Genomic DNA, 20,751 nt, shown 5'->3' with positions numbered 1-20,751 from the left:
TCTTGAGATTATTTTAATTTAAATTTCTCTAATCAGTAATGATGTAGAGCATCTTTTCATATGATTAGAAATTATTTTGATTTACCAAAAAAAATACCTGTTCATATTCTTTGACAATTTATCAATTGGAATAACTTGTTTTCTTATAGATTTGAGTAAGTTCTTTATATATTTGAGATAGGAAATAATTTACATAATCTAATCACAATTCTAGAGTACTCCTGATAAAAAACATGCTGCCTTCCTTCACATAGAGAGGAAGATCTGAGAGAGAAAACTGAGAATTTTTTGGAGAGGGAGGCATGGCTAATGCAGGAATTCTTTTAGGTTGACTCTTCTCATGTTGATGGATTTTTTTCTTTTCTTTCTTATTATTTTTTGTATTTTCAACTTTTTTGGTTATCCCCTCAGTTTCCAATTCTTTGCCACCATAAAAAGAACTGTTATTAATATTTTTGTATATGGGTCCTTTCCTGTTTTTATGATCTGTTAGCCTAAATCCAGAAAGAATCCAGACAACCAAGATTAATTCTAACTAAGGTTAAAAGGAGGAGTATGGCAGGCATTGGGGATAGCCAGTGCAAAGACACAGAAGAGGGATGAGGCGCACCCCAAGAAAGCAGGATTGTAGAATTCAGAAGCCTAGGAAGACAAGAAGGAGAGGTTCTTCTGTGAATTTACTAAGTTCACTTAACAACTTCTGACTTAGCTGTGTCTTGTGATCAGATTATTTTTATTAAGAAAAAAGAAGAAACTTTTACTTGCCATAGTTAAAGACCAGCCTCCTTTAATAAAGTATGTGCATTTAGTGTGATTTTTAATAAACCAAGACACTATCAGGAAAAGGGTTATGGATGTTGCCTGGGGAATAGAATCAGTAACAGTATTTGTGTTTCACTTCCCTCAGGATGATGGTTATTGTAAATAGAGAAAGTCTTGAGGTCACAAATGATAAATTGATTGTAGGACATTATGTAAACAAGAACTCTGGATAATTGGGGCTCCCCTCTCCCACTTATCTAGTCCTTGGAAGTAAATGCTGACATCCACTATCAGGCAGAATGGATCCACAGCAAGCTCCAGGCCTCTCCCTGTTACGATATTCTGATGACCCTGCTGTTGCTCTGTCACTCCTCTTACGCCTCTTCTTTAGCCTGGCTTGGTACTCTTTGCATCAGGAGGCATTATCAGTACTTTAAAATTTTCTCTTCCTTTTTACTTTCTCAATAGTGAGCCCAGTGAAGTAAAAATAAAGTCTCTTATTTCCTTGGGAACCTCTAGGCATCTGGTCAGTGCTCTGCTGTCTGTGCTCTGCTGTCTTTGCGTCACTGTCCATGCTCAGTTCTTGAAAATCCTGTCCTCTTTCTTTTAAAGAGCCTCCAGTGATGCTTCAGGTCTGCAGGAGCTCAGCAGTCATCTCCTACTTAATCATTCTTTGGATTAGTAAACATTTGAGGATGGGAGTTCTCTTTATACCTTATCAAGGAAATCTGATCAGTCTCAAATGAAGCTTCAGTGTGAATATTCAGACCATATATGAACAGACTATTAAAGGCCCGGAGCAAAAGGCCTTATATTGTATCGTTATTACTTTAACTAGGCTGTTTCATATTTCTTAGATTTGTAATTTTATTATTTATAGTTAAATTTCTTCCACTGTTTTTGAGGAAATAAGTTTCCGTCAATTTTTAAAGGAAATAGAGAAAGATGTTATTTAATAAGAATCTTCAGGGTGTAAGTTTTGTTCAAATACAGGAAATATTTTGCTTTCCTCTGGATTAATATTTACCTGCCCTGTATCCAGATGATGGAAAGATGACAGAGATATAGAATGTAAACATTTTCTGCTTGTTATGTCTGCCACCTTCCCCCCGGCAAAAAAAAAAAAATGGTATGTTTGGTAACAAGATTTGCTCTGTGTTAGAACTGTTTCAGTCAGTGACCTGGAAACTTCACATTGTGTTTTGTTGAAATAATTCTCCCACAGAACATTTCTGCCTCACGGAATGTGTTTTCATTATATAAAATCTATGTCCATACCTCACAACCTAAAAATGATCTCTAAATATATAATTCTGTTATATTTTCATGATAATCAGTCTAAATCCTATATTTAGATATTTTATACTCATTAAAGTATTTCTGTTGACTTTGTGGAGCTCTTGAGCATTGGTTTACTTTTTTTATCACTAGAATATTTCTGAGTTCTGAACATTCATCTTTTGAATTTTTATGTCTATTACTGTTAATAATATTTATAGAATAATAATTTCAATAATGTTTTAAGGCTTACATTTGATAGAACTTTACTTTCCTATGTCCCTCATAACAACTCTACAATGTGGGTGCTATTAGTACTCCCCTTTTAGAAATAAGGAAGTGCAAGCATGGCAAATTTGAGTGATTTGCCCAAGGTCATGCTATTAAAATAGTGTCTGTGGTTAGATGAGCACTCCTGGGCCCCTACCCCCTGGACCCTTTACTGGCCTGCCTGCTCTTCAGCCTCTTGCTTCTTTCTTGACCTAGCTGGCCTGTGGTTCTCCTCCATGACCACTTTGCTTCCCTTGCAAAGAGTCATGCAAGTGCTGTATGTTTTTTCTCTTCCAGTTTTAGATGAGTTCAGGCCAATTTAATTACTCAGTGTCTGTCTCACATTCATATCCTTGGTTATCTATTTGTGCCTTTCTCTTTTCCTCTTCTTCAATTCACAAATAATCTCATTTGTCTCAGATCCTTTTGGAGGAAGTAACTCTTTCTGCCTTTTGGAAAGAGGCAGAGTTATTAAGAATCTAAAATATGATGGCTACCAGGTGAAGTTTTACAATGCCTTTTGTTGATTTGGCGATGTTTTTATTTCTCTCATAGCCATATACCTACTGTTCATGTAGAAAAAAAAATATGGAGAAAACTTCAGTTTTTCAAGTTTGTCAAGTCTCTTTACACACATTCCAGATCAAAACAGACAATACATTTTCCCTGAAAGTGATGGAAAGGAAACTTAAGTTGGGGGAAAAAGGACTTAAAGTGATAAAGTAAACTTGACATTTGTTGGGATGTTGGAAAGTGGAAGAATGATATGAAGAGAGGAAAGAAGGGAAATAAGTATGTATTAAATGCCTACTGTGTGCTGGAGATTATGCTCTAAGCTTTAAAAATGTTATTTGATCCTCATAACAGCCTTTGAAGATGAGTACTGTTATTTCCTCCATTTTATAGTTGAGGAAATTGAGGCAGACGGAACTTAGTTGACTTGTCTACATTCACACAGATAGAAAATTTCTGAGGCTGAATTTGGATTTGAACTGTGGATTCAGCATTCTATCATCTATATCATCTTAGCTGTGGGAAGGAAAAATAAAATTTTAGGCTTTGCATTAAAGAATAAATTTGAAGTACTTCCTGAACAGGAGGGAGCTGGATGATCTGAGGAAAAAGTACTACCTCTAAAGACTGTTAAAGCAGAGCCATTGAAACCATCAAATGAGCAATTATCCAGTAATATCAGATAAATCAGAGAGTCACAAATGTGGTTTGTGAATCCATTTATTTGCTAACTTTACAGTAATAAAGAAGTCTACATGGTTTTGAGTGTGTATACATCTTGAAAAAACTGATTTTAAAGGATTCAGAGAAAAGATTGGCAGGATTCCATTGACTCTAAAATTCTACAGGGGAAATGAGTTGGAAAGGGATGAAAAACTCTTAACATGAAATTCTCAATACAAAAAGGGAAGTAATTCTACTGAGGAGGAAGAGTGATGGTTGTCTGTATAATGTGAGTGAATACAGTACTCATCAACTAAATTAGAATTAAGAATTATGTCCTCTATCTTGGCAGATAAACATAAATATTGCTAATTGTACATAGGTATCAGGGAATAGGAAAGCCATACATTTTGAACTAAGAGTAGACAAGGAATAAACTTTATCAAGATGGAACTACTTTGATTTCAGAAAATCCTTTTATTACCTCCATTCTCCCTACTCACTTAATTTTGCCGTTTAAGGAGAACAAAAGTTTAAAAATGTTTTGCTAGTGTTGTGACTTGTTAATAATTATATTTTGGCTATATTATCAATGAAGTACCTGTTTGGAGACTTATCTAGTAATCTAGCAACTGTTTATAAGTTGAAGTATAATAGATATATAGAGGTCATAAATCTTAGATTAGAATTGTAAGGGATCATTTGTAATGTCATTTACTGTGATGGATAGGTCGTTTAACCTTTTTTTTTTTTTCCCAAACATACTCTAAATTGCAGAATTTGCATTATTATATAGTTTTTGTTTATCTGGGACTCCCTATACTAATGAAATCTAAGATCTGTTTACTTTATAAAGAAAAGACTGAATTTAAGCGTAGTAAATGTTTTATAAAAGATAAAAGAAATTTAGCTCAGTCCTATCCACGAGGACCATAAGGATCTTGTTTTATCTAAACTTTGTGTATATTTTACCAATTGAGCAAAATGTCTAGGCAATGCATATTTTGTGATTAATAAAAATTAATTAAATATATAAAATTCAGACTTTATTCAGTAAACAAGAAAAATAATTTCTTGGTAGGTAAGATGAGAGTTACATGCTGAGTCAGGGAGAAAGACAAAAAGACCAGAATTAATTTTTCAATTAGATCTTTTTTCAATTTCCTGGTTTTTAAAAATATGTAAAGAAAAACAGACTTAACTTTTTTAGATGTTAGATTATGATCTGTCAATTCATAAGAAATCTTTTTGTTTGAAAAGCTTTTGTTTTATTTTTATTCTTTGTAAGATGTAGAGTATATTATTCCATAATTTTCTGCTGAATAAATATAATCTATAGTCCTGATCTAGGAAAATATATAATTGTCAAAGTTGCCACAATTCTCAAGCATCTGTTCTAGCAACCTAGATGTTATCCTATAATATACATTTTTCTTCCCCTCTGTCCTCCCATCCAGTCATTTATCAAATCCTGCTGCAGCATCTATTGCCACTACCCTTTTGCCATTACCCTCATACAGCCTCTCATTACCCCACACCTATACTATTGTAGTAGCCTGTGCATGGTCTCCCTGCCATACCTTTCTCCCTGCTTTAGTACATTCTCCATCTAGTTTTCAAAGAGATTTTCTTTGCGTTAAAGTAGGGATATTAAAGTACTATTAGTATGCCTGAGAACTGATCCAACCATAAATTTGGGAAAGTTATAGTGCCTTCAAAGTTATCAAATTGGGCATACTCTTTGATCCAGCAATACCATTACTAGGTTTATATCCTAAAGATACCAAAGAAAATGGAAATGACCTGTATGTATAAAACTATTTATAGCAGCTCTTTTTGTGGTAGCAAAGAATTGGAACAAAAAGATGCCCATTAATTTGGAAATGGCCAAACTAATTGTGGTATATGAATGTAATGGAATGAATTAATTCCATGGTATGGAATGAATATACCATGAATGTGGTATATGAATGAATGTAATGTGAACACTATTGTGCTATAAGAAATTATAAAGGGGAGATGGTTTCAGAAAAAAACAGTGAATTTATGCAGAACAAAGTAGGAAAATATGGTACACAGTAATAACAACATTATATAATTCATGAAAGACTTAATTATTCCAATCAGTACAGTGTTCTAAGACAATCCTAAAGGTTTCATAATGAAAAATTCCATCCCCTCCAGAGAGAGAACTGATGAACTCTGGGTACATTTTGAAACATAATTTTTTTCCTCTCCCTTCCCTCCTTTCTCTTTCTCTCCTCCTTTCCTTCCTTTCTAGTTCCCTTTCTTCTTCTCTCCCTTCTTTCCTTTCCCACCTTCAAAATAGCTGATATGGAAATAATGTTTTATGACTTCATATGTGTTATTGATATATTGCTTTACTTTCTAAGGAGTGGGGGAGGTTTAAAGGGGGAAGGGAGTGAATTTGAAATTCAAAAAAAATTTTTTTAAAAGAAAAGAATGTAAAAAAACAACAAAATTTTAAAGGAAAAAAACCCTAATGAAATGATTTTCCTAAGACATAGATATGACTATGTCACCTTCCCTATTAAATAAGCTCTAGTGGTACCCTATTACCTTTTACCTTCATGATCAAATATATAAAAATCCTCTCTCTGGTTTTTAAAGCCCTTATTCTTTTCTGTTTATGATCTAGTGACAGTGGCCTCCTTGATTCTGGACATAATCACTGGCTGTGCTCCGTCTGCTAAATGCTCTCTTTCATTGCTACTTCCTGGATTCCCTGACTTCCCTTACTTGTAGTAGTAGTAGTAGTAGTAGTAGTAGTAATAATAATTGTTATTTCAGTTACGTCTGACTTTGTGACCCCTTTTGGGGTTTTCTTGGGAAGTATATTGGAATAGTTTGCCATTTCTTTTTTCATTTCAATTTTATAGATGAGGAAATGGAAGCAAACAGGGTTAAGTGACTTGCCCAGGGTCACACATCTAGGAAGTGTCTGAGGCCAGATTTGAATTCAGAAAGAGGAGACTTCCTGACTCACGAGGCTTGCCTCATGTTCTATCCATTGTGTCAAGAAATGAAATGAAATGATACTGTCAGTCTGTCCTGGTCATAATGTTTGGGGATCGTATTTTTAAAATGGATCTATGTAAACTAGGGGCCATCTGGAAGAATGACAGAACTAGAAATCAAGGCCATATGATTGAACAGGGAACCAATTAAAATCACACCTTTTACAAGATCCTTTCCTAAATCCTCCTTAATGATAGTGTCTTCCCCTTGCGATTATCTCTGTTGTTTGTTGTCTATGTTGTGGTAGTATATAGCTGTTAGCATGTTTTTATCTTCACTAGACTCTGAATTTCTTGAAAACAGGGGGTGGATGCTTTATATTTCTAAGCTTAGCATAATATCTGGCACTCAGCAAGCAATTAAATGCTTTTGGACTGATTCTTGAAGCAGGGAAAGAATAGTTAACACTTGAATTATCTTTCAGTTTAAACTTGTATAAAGAAGATATACACACACACATACACACACACACACACACACACACACACACACACACGTAATAGTTTTTTTGATTTGTGCCAATTGATAAATTCTCTTTTACACTGGGTTGCTAAACATAGTCTGAAAGATTCCACTAAAGTAATGTGTTTAACTTTTATTATTTTTTTTTTTATTTAATAGCCTTTTATTTACAGGATATATACATGGGTAACTTTACAGCATTAACAATTGCCAAACCTCTTGTTCCAATTTTTCACCTCTTACCCCCCCCCCACCCCCTCCCCTAAATGGCAGGATGACCAGTAGATGTTAAATATATTAAAATATAACTTAGATACACAATAAGTATACCCGACCAAAACATTATTTTGCTGTACAAAAAGAATCAGACTCTGAATTATTGTACAATTAGCTTGTGAAGGAAATCAAAAAAGCAGGTGTGCATAAATATAGGGATTGGGAATTCAATGTAATGGTTTTTAGTCATCTCCCAGAGTTCTTTTTCTGGGTATAGCTAGTTCAGTTCATTACTGCTCCATTAGAAATGATTTGGTTGATCTCGTTGCTGAGGATGGCCTGATCCATCAGAACTGGTCATCATCTAGTATTGTTGTTGAAGTATATAATGATCTCCTGGTCCTGCTCATTTCACTCAGCATCAGTTCGTGTAAGTCTCTCCAGGCCTTTCTGAAATCATCCTGTTGGTCATTTCTTACAGAACAGTAATATTCCATAATTTTCATATACCACAATTTATTCAGCCATTCTCCAACTGATGGACATCCATTCAGTTTCCAGTTTCTAGCCACTACAAAAAGGGCTGCCACAAACATTCGTGCACATACAGGTCCCTTTCCCTTCTTTAAGATCTCTTTGGGATATAATCCCAGTAGTAAATGTGTTTAACTTTTAAAGCCATTTTGTTTAAATTGTAAATAAGATAGTACAGAATTTTTTATTTTTTAAGTTGTCTTCTGTCTTGAAAAGGTGTTAATTAGCATGGAGAGGGAGAAGTGTATTCATATATAATGCAAACATTTATAATGTAATCATTTTAAAAATTTTCATTGCTGTTTTTTTCCTCCCTACTCCCAGGTCCAAAGAAGCCTTTATGTAAATCAAACAGTGTGCCATCTATCCCAGAAACAAATTACAAATATCCTGATTTGCCTATAAATCGGTGTAAGGAAGAGGTAAACAGTTTATTTTAACATAAATGTAACTCTGTAAATGAAGAAACAATCACAAATATATGTAGATGTAGAGCAAGGAAAGGCCTTAGAGGTTATGGAGTTCATCCCCGCCTCATTTTGCCGGTAACTAGTGGCCCAGAGAGGTTAACTGACTGGCCTCAGCTCATATAGATAGTAAATAAATATCTGAGGCAGAATTCTAACCCAGCCCTTTTTAACTCCTAAATCCAATAATATGGATTGAGCCAATACTATGCTACTTCTCAATTTTGTCTTTTTCTAAATAAAGGTATCATGTCTTTATTCACCATATATTTACTAAACATCCGCTACCATCTTTAAAGGCATGGTGTGTCACGGGATGCAGATACTTAAAAGATAAAATCTCTGGACTTAAGTTATATATAAATTTATTTTATTCATTGACTTTTTATAAATTTTCACTTCTATTATTTCTGTTTCTCTCTATCAGAGGCTTTTCATCTCTGATGAATTCTTTTCAAAATCTTTTGACTAAAAGTCTATAAAAAGTGGAGATTCTTGGTTAAAATATCTCTCTGATATAATCTTATAAAACAATTATGTAATAATGCAAAGATATTTGCCTATGTTAGATAATTTTATTAAAAGTGGCAAACTATTAATAGATTATTTTTGGTTCTAACGAATCACATTCCATTAAACATTTAAAATTTTAAGTATATTGATTTACCAGTGGAGAGAAGTTGTAGTGTAAATAATAGAAAACTGAAAAATTAAAACTCAATTTTTATTTGATTTGAGCTTGTATTGATTTTCAATATTTGGATGATTGTGTTGAAATGTAATTAGTTTCCCTTGTAGTCCTATATGTTTTATTTTATATATTTAAAAATATTATTTGTAGAAGGGGGTTAAGCTTTACTAGATCCTCAAAGGAGCTTATGACAAAAGTTTAAGAGCACCTTGATTAAATCATCTTTAAGGTTCGTTCTAACCTTGTCTTACGTTATTATAGGCATGCATTATTATTTTATGCATAATAGTTTCCATTTCTGTTCAATTTTTGTTCATCGAAGAGAACACTGATTTTTTTGCCCTCTCTAATTTCAGGTTATTTCCTTGATAGAAAGCAATTCAGTTGTAATTATTCATGGTGCAACTGGTAGTGGAAAAAGCACCCAGCTTCCTCAGTATGTCTTAGATTATTATATTCGCCGTTCTACATACTGCAACATTGTGGTTACTCAGCCACGGAAAATAGGAGCCAGTAGCATTGCAAGATGGATTAGTAAAGAGAGATCTTGGACCTTGGGTGGTTTGGTAGGATATCAGGTAAGCTTGTTATAGAAAGGAAGCAAATTTTTATTTCTGCTTTAATTCATTAGCCTATATCATATAAATTGTATAACACAAATTTTGCAAACCTTCAAATTCTACCAGATGTTTATGTGTTAGATTTTTTTAAAAATTAAATTTTAATCAGTGTTTTTTATTTTTCTCCAGATAAATGGGTGATTGAATGTTCAGTATTGCCAGACTTAAACAAAACAAAACAAAAATTTCCCCAACAAAATAAGACATATTGTGTGTAGGAAGGATAGTACCTTTATTATTAGGTAAACCAGGCTCCAAAGAGAGGAATTAAGAACTGTAATTTTATTTTAATCTGTCACTGAATTTTATACTGGATGATAAAAAACACACACAGTTACTTTACTCAAAAATGGAAGTGGTAATAGTTTTTAGTAATTGGCATGTGAGCTATTTAAATATATCAACTTCCTATTTCTTTCTTTCTCTTCCCCTCTTAGGTTGGACTAGAAAAAATAGCTACCAAAGACACAAAGTTAATTTACATGACCACTGGTGTGCTGCTTCAGAAAATAGTTGGTGCCAAAAGTTTGGCAGAATTTACTCATGTCTTCATTGATGAAGTAAGTTTGAAAAAATGTGTTTTTATTTTATTGTAAAGGATCAAATTGACATACACAAAAGCATTTTGTAAAATTGCAAATTGCTATACAGTGCAAGTACAGATTGAATGTAAATGAAATAACTGAATTTCATATAAAACATTTTGACTACATGACACTTTTCAAAACTTTAAAATTTGTTTTTTTTCTCTTATTTCTAAGGTACATTTATACATGGATATAAGGGCTTGAGGGCTTTGGTCAGATCTATTGTTTGAAGTGCTAGTTTTAGTTTTTAGATAAAGAATATATAGAATTTAGAAGGACTTCTAATTGCATTTTTTTTAATCCAATTCTATTCAACCATTGAGTTGATAAGTTAGATTTTTTTTTTTTTTTTTTTTTTGCTGATCATCAAGATGAAAATGTTGGCACTGTATGACTCAGCACATGACTTTTCTTTTCTCTCTCTCTTTGATCCTGGGACCCTTGATAAATTAGCTCCTTCTGGCACTTGCCACCAGGTAAATCAGTGGATACCACATGAGCCATGATAAAATTGGAAAATGTAAATCAATGGTTTTATTTTCTTTGAAGTAAAGGAATCATTGAGGTCTTAATGACTTTTTTTTTTTTTTTAAGAAAAAGTGACTTTTACACTCAGGCTTTTTATATACGCAGATAGGTATATTTACACAGACATGCATGTATGTATATATTTATGCATGTATATAGTATGCATATATTTGTATATATGTACACCTATGTGTGTATGTATTTGTGTCTGACTCTTAGAAGAGTTGTCCTTAATTTTTGTGAAATTTAGGAACAAATTTGAAACTTGAATTAAGTATGCCCCATTCTAAGAAAATTAGATATATGAAAAACTGAATTTATAAAAGAGGTAAAGGAATACTTAATTAACATCACAAACAATTTCTTTATTTCATTGGGATTTGATATACTTTGGGAATTTGGATTTATGAAGGACCAAGTGCTGAAGTCTTTCTAATGCATTTGAAACATGCAGATTTGGCAGAAGTATGTGAAACTGTGAATAGGAATAAAAGGCAGTTTTGATGTAGTGTAAAAGTTCTTAGCCTTTTTTTTGTAATGGACATTATAGTAAATTGATGAAACCTCTGGACCTCTTCTCAGAATGATGTTTTTAAATTCATAAATTAAAATACATGTTAAACATATAATTACATATATACACAAAATTAACAGGAAGGCAATTAAAATAATTTATTAAAATATTTTTTTAAAGTTTATGGATACCAGATTAAGATTGCTTGGTGTGCAGTGCTTAAAGTCCCACCTCTGATGTATGTCCTGGCTATGTGATGCAGGCTAATCATTTAAGTTGTCAGTATCCCAGGCACTCAAGACTCTAAATTGCAGTGAAATCACTGACCTGCATTGGTAGCAGAAGCATTGATATCACAGATCTGTAAAAGAAAGAAGTTGTCAGAACTCTGTGAGGTTCTGAAGGTACAAGAGAGATGAATAAATGTCTATTTAGCCTTGAAAAAATTTAACAGTCTAGTCTAATGAGGATTTGTACTCAGACAAATAAGAAATTGGGAATATATGTCCAGACAATGGAGTAGAAAGAAAATTTGATTTGGAATTGGAGAATTTCAATTCACATTTTTGTTTTGTTGTATAAGTACTCTGAGTGACCTTGTTCAAATTACTTATTCTTCAATTTATAAGATAAAAAGAGGATTGGATTCCATAATCTTTTCAGTCTTTATATTTTTTAATCAGTCATCTTTATCTTCTACTTTTTCTATTCTTTGGCACTGAATTGGAACTTTGTTTTTGTCAGTGACCACTGATTCCTTTGATAGTTTATTTTCTTACACATTTATTTCTCTTGCCTTCATACCTACCCTTGACTTCATATACCTTGGCCTACCTTAATAAAATTCTTGTTGAATTTCATGCTCTGCCAGTTAGATGATTTAACCAACCAAATAATTCTCATTAGGGCTAAAATATTTGACAGACTAACAGTCTCTGTCAGGTTTTTCCACTTTTAGCATTGATGGATGAAGTCACAAAATTGAGCTGATTTTATCCTTAGTAATATTCTGGAATACCATCTTAATCTGTTGCTAGTGATTTTTTTGTTCTTATGTATTACCTGTTTTATTTCCCAAATGTTCGAGGGTTTTTTTTTCCCCCCTTCAAGACCTTTATTGTACCTTCCATGCTCACAGTTAGAAGTATGGCCTAACTTTTCCATTTTTTAAAAACTATAACCTAATTATAAATTTAACTGTCTAAAATGATCAAATAAATATGCCAAATGAAGAATAAGAATCATCATAAATTCATAATGTTTTGTATTGAACAGTAAAAATTAATACCAAATAAATTGTAAAAGATAATGCATTTGCTTTCTCCTCTTAGGAGTGCAGTTGAAATTTTCTGTGGCTTTATTTTCTTTTTTATATGAAGTTATTAGTATATATGCTCTTTTCAACCTATTAACCTTTCACAGATTTATCTATGTTAATATGTTATCCATATTTATATCTATAATTTTCAAGTCTCCAAATATACAAAAACCTTCTCCTAATTCCACTTTGATATAATTTTAAGTGTCATATAAGCATTCAGTTGATTTTTGTGGTTTTAATTTATGTTGTAATGTGACTTTGAACAATGGAATTTTGCAGTTTTTGAAGATTAAAATTGAACATCATTCCTCAGAGGGCAATGAAAACTTCTTGGCTAAATATGGATAGATTGCAGTGAGGAACTATTATTTAAAAAAAAAAAAAAACCAGGAACAAAAGACTGTCAAATGTCTATCAGATGTGTTTAGCTAGATCACCTCCCCGAAACTGGCCAATATAAATAATTATTTTGCATGGTTTTTGTGTTCATGTATATTAAAAATAATAGCTTATAAGCTCCCATTGAGTGGTTTAATTTTTTCTGTAGTCTACCAGAAGAACTAATTAAAAAGCAAAAACTTTAACTGAAATAACATAGTAAAAATATTTGCTACAGATCATTCTCCCCATAAACATGGGGCACACTCTTTCACAAGTATTTTTACCATTGTTGGTCTAAGATTAATCTAGGTTCGGAATTCTCACTTAACCAGATATAATCTTAAAGAGATTGGACACAAGTTTATTATTGCTCAGAACCTTGATTTAAATAAGACTTAAGGGAAGAGGAATTTCATAGCACAAAAGTAATACACAATTAACAAACACAATGGCTGCCATAAAGACAAAATTAACAAACAACATACAACATACATGATAACCACCACCACCACTACCATTTGAATTCCTTGTCTAGAAGGATTCATGGTTACAGCTTTTCAGAGTCTCAAGTGGGAGCCATTGCTCAGTGAGCTTTCTAATACTTCCTAGATGAATTCTCACTTTCCACTAAGGGGTTTTTTATATATAGATTGAGAACAAAAAAGGCAGTATGCTAAGGACTGGTCAGGTTTCTGGGAGAGTAAACACAGGCCTGCAATAAAGGATACTAAGGCACTGGAAGGGTGGCTGACCTTTCTTGTGTGCTTACTGAGATTCTGTTACTGTGAGCATGTTCCAGTGTTCTCAGCAAACAAATTTATACAAAGATATGCCCAAGACCCCCTGAGATTCTGTAATGGGCTGAGGCTTGAGTTGATGCACTGAGGTCCCAAGCATGTGAGGCTAAATAGTAATTTGACTATACTCTAGTAATACATATGCTTGGAGAAAGAATGGCCCCCACCCACTCTCTGTGCAAGTCCTGATATGTTGTATAGGAAATGACGATTTTGTTGGGTGGAGGCAGAGGGGCAGGAAGGGAAAGAGAGAGAGTTCTGGCTGGGTTCTGTTCTGGTGGCTGCTGGTCTCGTGGCTTCTGGTCTGGCTAGCTTCTTGAGTCAGCTGCACACATTGCTATTGCTGATTCCCTTCTACCTCCAATTTTTCTTCATCTCTACTGAGAATAAAGATTGAAGATTTTCCTCTAACCTGAATTCCTGACTCCGTCTGATTTTAAAATACACGGTCATCACACGATTCCTCATTGGGTTTCCTTACAGTTGGGGAGAGTAGGCAAGCCTAGGGATATATTGGGACCCCATCATGACCACAACTTGTGAGGGAGGGGTTGGAGACTGACCTGAGTTAGCAACCATATAAAAGGATTCTCTAATAAATGGAACATAAATTAAAGCAAAGGTTTTTTACTTATTAGATTGGAAAAGATAACAAAATGAGAAAAAAACAAAAACAAAAAAAGGAGGCACATTTTAAGGAGGACATTTATACTCTATGTGGTCTAGAGGAAGGGAATCAGGATACTGAAGGACTTTGACATGAAACTTGACTGAAAGAATTGAATGTAAGATTCCAGGGGAAGGTAATGATTGTCTTCAAATATTAAAGGATTGTTATATAAAGTAGCAATTAGATTTATCTTCTTTGGTCTAAGAAAGGAGTGCCAGTAAAGAAATAGCAGGTTGTGTTGTGGGAGAGCAGTTTGGAATGTGAAGAATTGACGTTAGATGTTATAGTCACAAGAGCCCTTTATTAACATGAAAAGGTTCATGAGACAAAATCAAAAATGATTTTTAGCAATAAACTGTAATAGTCTCTAGAACAAACTTGATAAGATGGTTGAGTATGTCTTAGATATTCTTAACAAGATAGTCCTGGGAATTTGGCCTCCTTTTGTGTGAAAAATGTTGACAATGGGAACAGGATGAACTCTAGAGTTCACATTACCAGGAAGAGTGGGTAGAAATTGTAAAGAATTTCAGCTTCCAAGATTAGAGAGCTGTTCATAATATAATGAAATGTCTTGAGATTTAGAGTGATTCTTTTTCCATTTAAAATTTAGAGAAAAAGTCTACTTGTTGGATATGTTATAGTAGTTATTTCCTATTGTGTATTTTTTAAAATATATATTAGATAGCCTCTGAGGTCCCTTCCAACTCCTGAATTAAAAAAAAAAAGCTGCCAGTCAAATTTGCTTATTCTGTGCTAGTAGCAATATTGGATTCTTTAACTTGCATTTGTCTTTTTTTTTAAAGATAGTTTAATTTTTGGATTCATTGGCCCTATATTCTTTTCTTTGTAATACTTTTTTGCAGAATTTATTTTAAAAAGTATTGTTCCCTAACAGTTTTCTTATATTCTTAACAACTATTTTGTTTTGATTTTTAAAAATCTGAATGGTTTAAAACCCTGCTTTTTTGTGTGGCTTGTATTCTTGCCAGTTCCAAGGTTAGAAAATTGGCTCTGTAAATTTGAAAAGTTAAAATATTTTTTAAATTGTCCATTTTTGTCTTCATATACTACATCATATACTACATATACTACCCTAAGATTTCCTAGTAGATAATTTTGTGTTCATGGCTCATACATATGTATTTTTTCTTCCTTATTTCTATGATGTTTCGTGAATTGCATTGATATTTCTTTGTATATTATTTGTTTTTCTTAATTTTTGACTGCTTATAAGCTGTTGGCATTTAAGTATATTTGGGAAGAGCTAAATTTTGGGATCTTTAAGGAGGTCTGGAGGTCCTTTGAAAATTTTTTCTCTCTTTTTCCTATTATTTGTTTTTGTCCATTCTGGAATGTTTTCTTGTTTAAACTGCTTTGTTTTCCTAAATTCTTCCGGGATGTCAGTAATTCTGATTGTAGGTTTATCTTGATTTGTTCCTCATCCATATAAATGGATCAAAATAATTCCAAGAAATTTTCTCTAAATTAGCCAAAAAAGCCAGAAGCTTTCATGAAGTTAATGGTTGTGATGAGGTGTGAAAATTGGAGTGGGAAACCCTCTCTGATTGGAAGCCCAGGTCCTATGTGAAAGAATTCGAAAACCCAAAATCTGTGTGGCAAAAAGGAATTTACTGACACTGAGAAGCCAACTTGCTAAGAAGATAGACTTTTTAGGGGGGTCCTGTCAGGAAGATAGTAAAGGTTAACACTGAGAAGAGACTATCTCATCAATGGGCAAAAGTCCAGGCAGGACAGCTTGCTAAGAAGACAGCTTCCTTGACAAGCATTAGGGCTTCTGCAAAGAGTCTGGGTTCAGAGTTGTCTCTTATTAGCTGTCTGGGGCTTCAATTCAATTTAAAATTGAATGAGATTACTTAACTGGGAGTTTGAGTCCATGTTGACAATACCCCTGGCCTATATCTCTAATTGAAAAGAGATTATTTATCTTGGGAGTTTGAGCTACTGGAAGTTGTTTGTAGCGATTCAGTAGAGGGTGATTAACCAAGATCTCTGATTGAATGAAACCAATTAACTGGGGGTTTGCAGGCTTTTCCCAGGATCTGGGAGCTCTGGAAGGAGATACAGTTTATATCTGGCCCCCCAAAAGATCCCAGTTTATGTCAGCTTCAAACTTAAAAAAAGGCTTACAAATCATTGTGCTTATCTTAATTAAACTATCTCAGGGCTGATATGGTGGCAGACATTCTAATGCCATTGTAAGAGGGCCTGCCCAACCCCCTGCCAGCCTTGGACATCGCATAGTGCACGGGTCAGGTAATCTGAGGGTAGCTTTGTAAAGGTGAACAATATGGTGCTGGGAGGAAGGGGGTCCCACCCTAAGGAGCAAAGTGGCAGTTCCCAGAAGAGGTGTGCCAGAGTTAGAGGGGAGGACCTTAAATATCCTTTATTAAGAAAGGAATGCACACATCATATCTATGTATAGCTTCCTCTAGAGAATCATGTGTCTATTATAGGCTAGGACGTGATTACATATGAAATAATAACTAGAAACAAAGCACCAAGATGATAAAAGCACCTGCAGTCTTTGAAATAAATGGAGTCTCACACCACCCTGGCTCTCATCCCTCATTACTCACACTCTTCGCCATTCAAGTGGACAGGCAGTGCTGGTCACATAAGTCCTGTTCAACTTGGGAGTTAGGGCCAAGATCCCTAACATGCCATGCTTTCTTTTCACATATAGGTAAACTTGAAAAGAGGGATTTCATTTTTCCAGCATAGGACGAAAGATATAGATGCTTAGCATAAATTATTTTCCTTTAAAATAAATAACCAGGGTGCAGCTAGGAGGCAGCTGAAATCAAGAGGACCTGAGTTCAAATCTGGTCTCAGACACTTAGCACTTCCTAACTGGGTGATCCTAGGTTAGTCACTTAACCCTAATTGCCTCAGCAAAACAAAACAAATGAAATAAATAACCAGACTTGAGATGAGAATTATCCCTTTATGAAAGCAATTTAAAAATGAAATTTCACTTAACTGGCAGGGGCCCAGAGAGGAAGGGCTCATGCCAGGGTTAAGGAGCAGTCACTTTCCTGCCATACCCAGTAAGGGGGGAAGGGGGAATTAAGTTCTCCTATTCCAAGGCTAACGGATTTAAAATAAAACCATGAAATTATGCAAATAACTAGTAGACAGTTTCAACCCTCAATTTCAATAATTCCAAAAATCCTCATCAAGAATTTCCAGAAGTGATAGCCAAATTGTCACCTGTATTTTCTTTCTGTGTGGGAATTTTCATATTCCATATCAAGTTCATTTCCTAGGGCAGATGACCTTGCTAGCAAGAAAGATTCTGTTTGGGTTTTTTCTTTCACTTCTCCCAGCCAGCAGTGTGGAAGGTGGGAGAAGAGGAAAGGGCTTACTGATCCAAAAATAAAATTAATCTAGATAAAGTTTTCACTGTATTCTTCCTTTCTATACACAGTATTTACACCAGTTTTAAGTTAAAATCATCAATTTCGGATAACTCAAGAGAATAATTAATCCTAATACTATAATTTCAGAAAGGACCTATTAACTCATCAGTTAGTATTTACTGAGATAATTCAGCTGATGTTCAGATCTCAGAAGTGCTTAATTTTCTTTTTTTTCTTTTCTTTTCTTTTTTTTTTTTTTTTAAAGTAAAGGGAGAAATAAGACAATTCTAAAATTCAGGACGTTGGTCTGACAATTTTAAAATACATCCCACATATAGTTTTACAAATTGCATAATAATACAATTTAGAAAGCAACTTAGTATTTTCTATTAATATAAATATATTTCCTCCAGTTAGAAGCGATAAAGACATGTGACCTCTTTGAGTAAGAATTTTGTTTTAATGCTTTGTTTTTGCTTAAAATTAAATCAAATTTAAATTTCTAGTAGTAATATTTAAATATCAAGGATTTATGCACATATCTATAAAACCTTATGCCCAGAATAAACAAGGATACACCCATTAATAATGATTATTTCATCAGATTTCCAATTTAAACACACATACAAATTTAAAGATGCATCTGTTGGGAGAAACTTTTTGAATCGTAGTTTTTCAAATGTGTATTCCTCCACTTTGAAACTTTTCAACATTCAAATTTATTCTCTTAGAGCCCAATAAGTTTTAAGGGACAGTAAATTGAGGCCTGAAATGGAGACCACCCAGGCCTGGGTTTTTTCCATATGGTGCTTGGGGGCAAAAGGATAGTGACTTCAGTCTTCCCCCTCTCCCCTGAACCATGTGAATGGCATATATTCTCACCCCAAACCATGAGGATGTCCTGTATCTCTATTTTCCTGTCCATTCAGTTGGAGGAAAGTGGTAAAGCTCTTAAAAAGCCGAATGGATTTCCCTAAGCCTCTGGAGGCAGTCTCTTGTCTGGAGAGAGTGGATGAAAACTGCTAGTATCTTCTATTTAAGGATAACTGAAAAGACCATACCGTTCTACATATCTGGAGTCCCATGAGGGAGGACTTTAGGACTCTGGGGGTAGGGGATACACGAGACCTCCATCAAGAGAGAAACTGAGGCTCATGCCAGGGCATGAGGAGAGTATTGGGGAGCCTACTTTTAATCTGAGAAGCTGGACATACATCTTGTAAGTGGACACAGCGTGTGGCTATTCCACAAGTCTCTTCAAGGAAGAGAAACTAAAGAAGGACTTGTCACTCTTTTCAAGGTGGTAGTCTTGAAAGCTTACCTTTTGAGAAAATGCAAATTAGTTTAAAGCACAAAGAGAAAGGGAGACTGTCATAGACTCAGAGAGGTTAGATAGACCCAGAGACATAAAACAGAAAACATGCTTTTAAATTCTGAATGGCCAGATATTATATTAGTTCCCCTTTGCAATGTTGGGAGTGTAAACACCCCTATAAAACCAAAATACTACTCTCAAGCTTCCCCTGCACACTCACCCAGTATGCTGGAGAGAAGTGGGGATACGTGTTTTATACACAGTCATCTTCATAAAAGAAAGTGATCTATTTGGGGTGTCCCCCTACTTTAGGCCCCTTACCACCATCCAGTGAGCAAAGTGATAACGAGTGTACCCTGAGATATTGCTGGACTCCTATTATTCCCCACTTTATTGACCAGTAGGAAGAAATTATTAGGATGCACATTTCTTACTTTTTGGCAAAAAGAAGGCCAGACAGTTTGGTGCACCAAATGGTATAGTTGATGTAGGCAATTTTGGATTGATATCCAGGCACCAAATAATGTGTTTGAGGTTTAGTACCAAATGTTGGGGTTTAGTCATATGAAGAATTCACAGTGGTCATTCTCTAGTCAGTGGCAAAAGGTAGGTTTATTTAGGAGAAGAGGTTACAGATAAAATGAAAAGCTACAGTAGGCACCAGGAAAGGTAAAAATGAAGTAGAATTGGAGGAGCATATAACAACAGTGGAAAAGACAAGTTCCCTAGTGGAATTCACAGTTAACCAAGAGAAGGGTGTTATCCTATTACGTTGGAGTATGCCCCTTAGCTGGAAGATTAAATCCATGGAGGAATTTAGTAGTCTAAAAAAGTTTAGGAGTCAAGAGGGAGTAGGGAGGGGAAAGACACCAGGAGGCAGAGTGCTATGATTTTAGTAAAGGGATTCAGCAAAGATGGCGTGAGCCATGGACAGATTTATAGAAGAAATTTAACTTCAGGGCTTTGATATAATTTGGATTTTTGGCTGGATCAACAAGATGGGGCTACCCACAACCTCCACAGAGGGAGAGACTATAAGGTTAAAGTTGATCCCCATCAGTGTCCTTCCTTGCTTGCCTGAGGAAGTAATTTTGTCAATACTTCAGGCTGTCTCTGTCAACCCCACATGGTAACCCAGAACCACTAATATCCCTATTTCTCATACTTCCTTCATATCTAAGAGAAAAAAAATATGTCCATACTTTATTTTGAGGCTAAACATGTATCCTTGCTCAGCATATATTGCTGTTTCCTTCCTATTGTCTGGGATTATAATTAGTTTTCAAGTCTACCTCTTGACCAATCCTTCTACTTCTGTCATGTCCCTAGCGTCTTTCACAGCCATGCTTCTTGGGCTTTTTGTTCTCTATTTGATGCCTTTACTTTCTCATCAGTACTCTCTCTAATCTGACAATTGAGCTTTCTTCACTACTACTCTTAATTCCTCTCTCAAGATTTACTGGTGATGTTTTTTCCCTCCTTTTTCTTTTAATTCTTTAATAGTATTTTATTTTTTCCCAATTATGTGTCAAGATAATTTTTAACATTCATTTTTATAAGACTTGAGTTCCAAATTTTTTCCTTCCTTTCTCTGTCCCTCTTCCTAAAGTGGTTAGACAATTTTATATAGGTTATATATGTGCAATTATATAAAACATGGTTCCATATTAGTCATAGTTGTGAAAGAAGAAACAGATCAAAAGAAATTTTCAGAGTCCATTAGTTCTTTATCTGGATGTA

At 34.4% G+C, this 20,751-nt stretch overlaps 1 protein-coding gene across 2 annotated transcripts in view; it reads left to right on the top strand.

Moving 5' to 3' along the window:
- TDRD9 (tudor domain containing 9) overlaps positions 1–20,751 on the top strand; it is a 185,183-nt gene that overhangs the window by 46,491 nt on the left and 117,941 nt on the right. For both annotated transcript variants that reach the window (XM_031953152.1, XM_031953151.1), the window contains 3 exons: positions 8,062–8,159; positions 9,252–9,473; positions 9,953–10,075. In XM_031953152.1, the coding sequence (XP_031809012.1) occupies positions 8,062–8,159; positions 9,252–9,473; positions 9,953–10,075 (443 nt within the window). The remainder of the gene's footprint in view (positions 1–8,061; positions 8,160–9,251; positions 9,474–9,952; positions 10,076–20,751) is intronic.

The sequence above is a fragment of the Sarcophilus harrisii genome, chromosome 2 (assembly GCF_902635505.1).
Source record: "Sarcophilus harrisii chromosome 2, mSarHar1.11, whole genome shotgun sequence".
NCBI lineage: Eukaryota > Metazoa > Chordata > Mammalia > Dasyuromorphia > Dasyuridae > Sarcophilus > Sarcophilus harrisii.
This window is presented reverse-complemented; position numbering and strand designations above follow the sequence as displayed.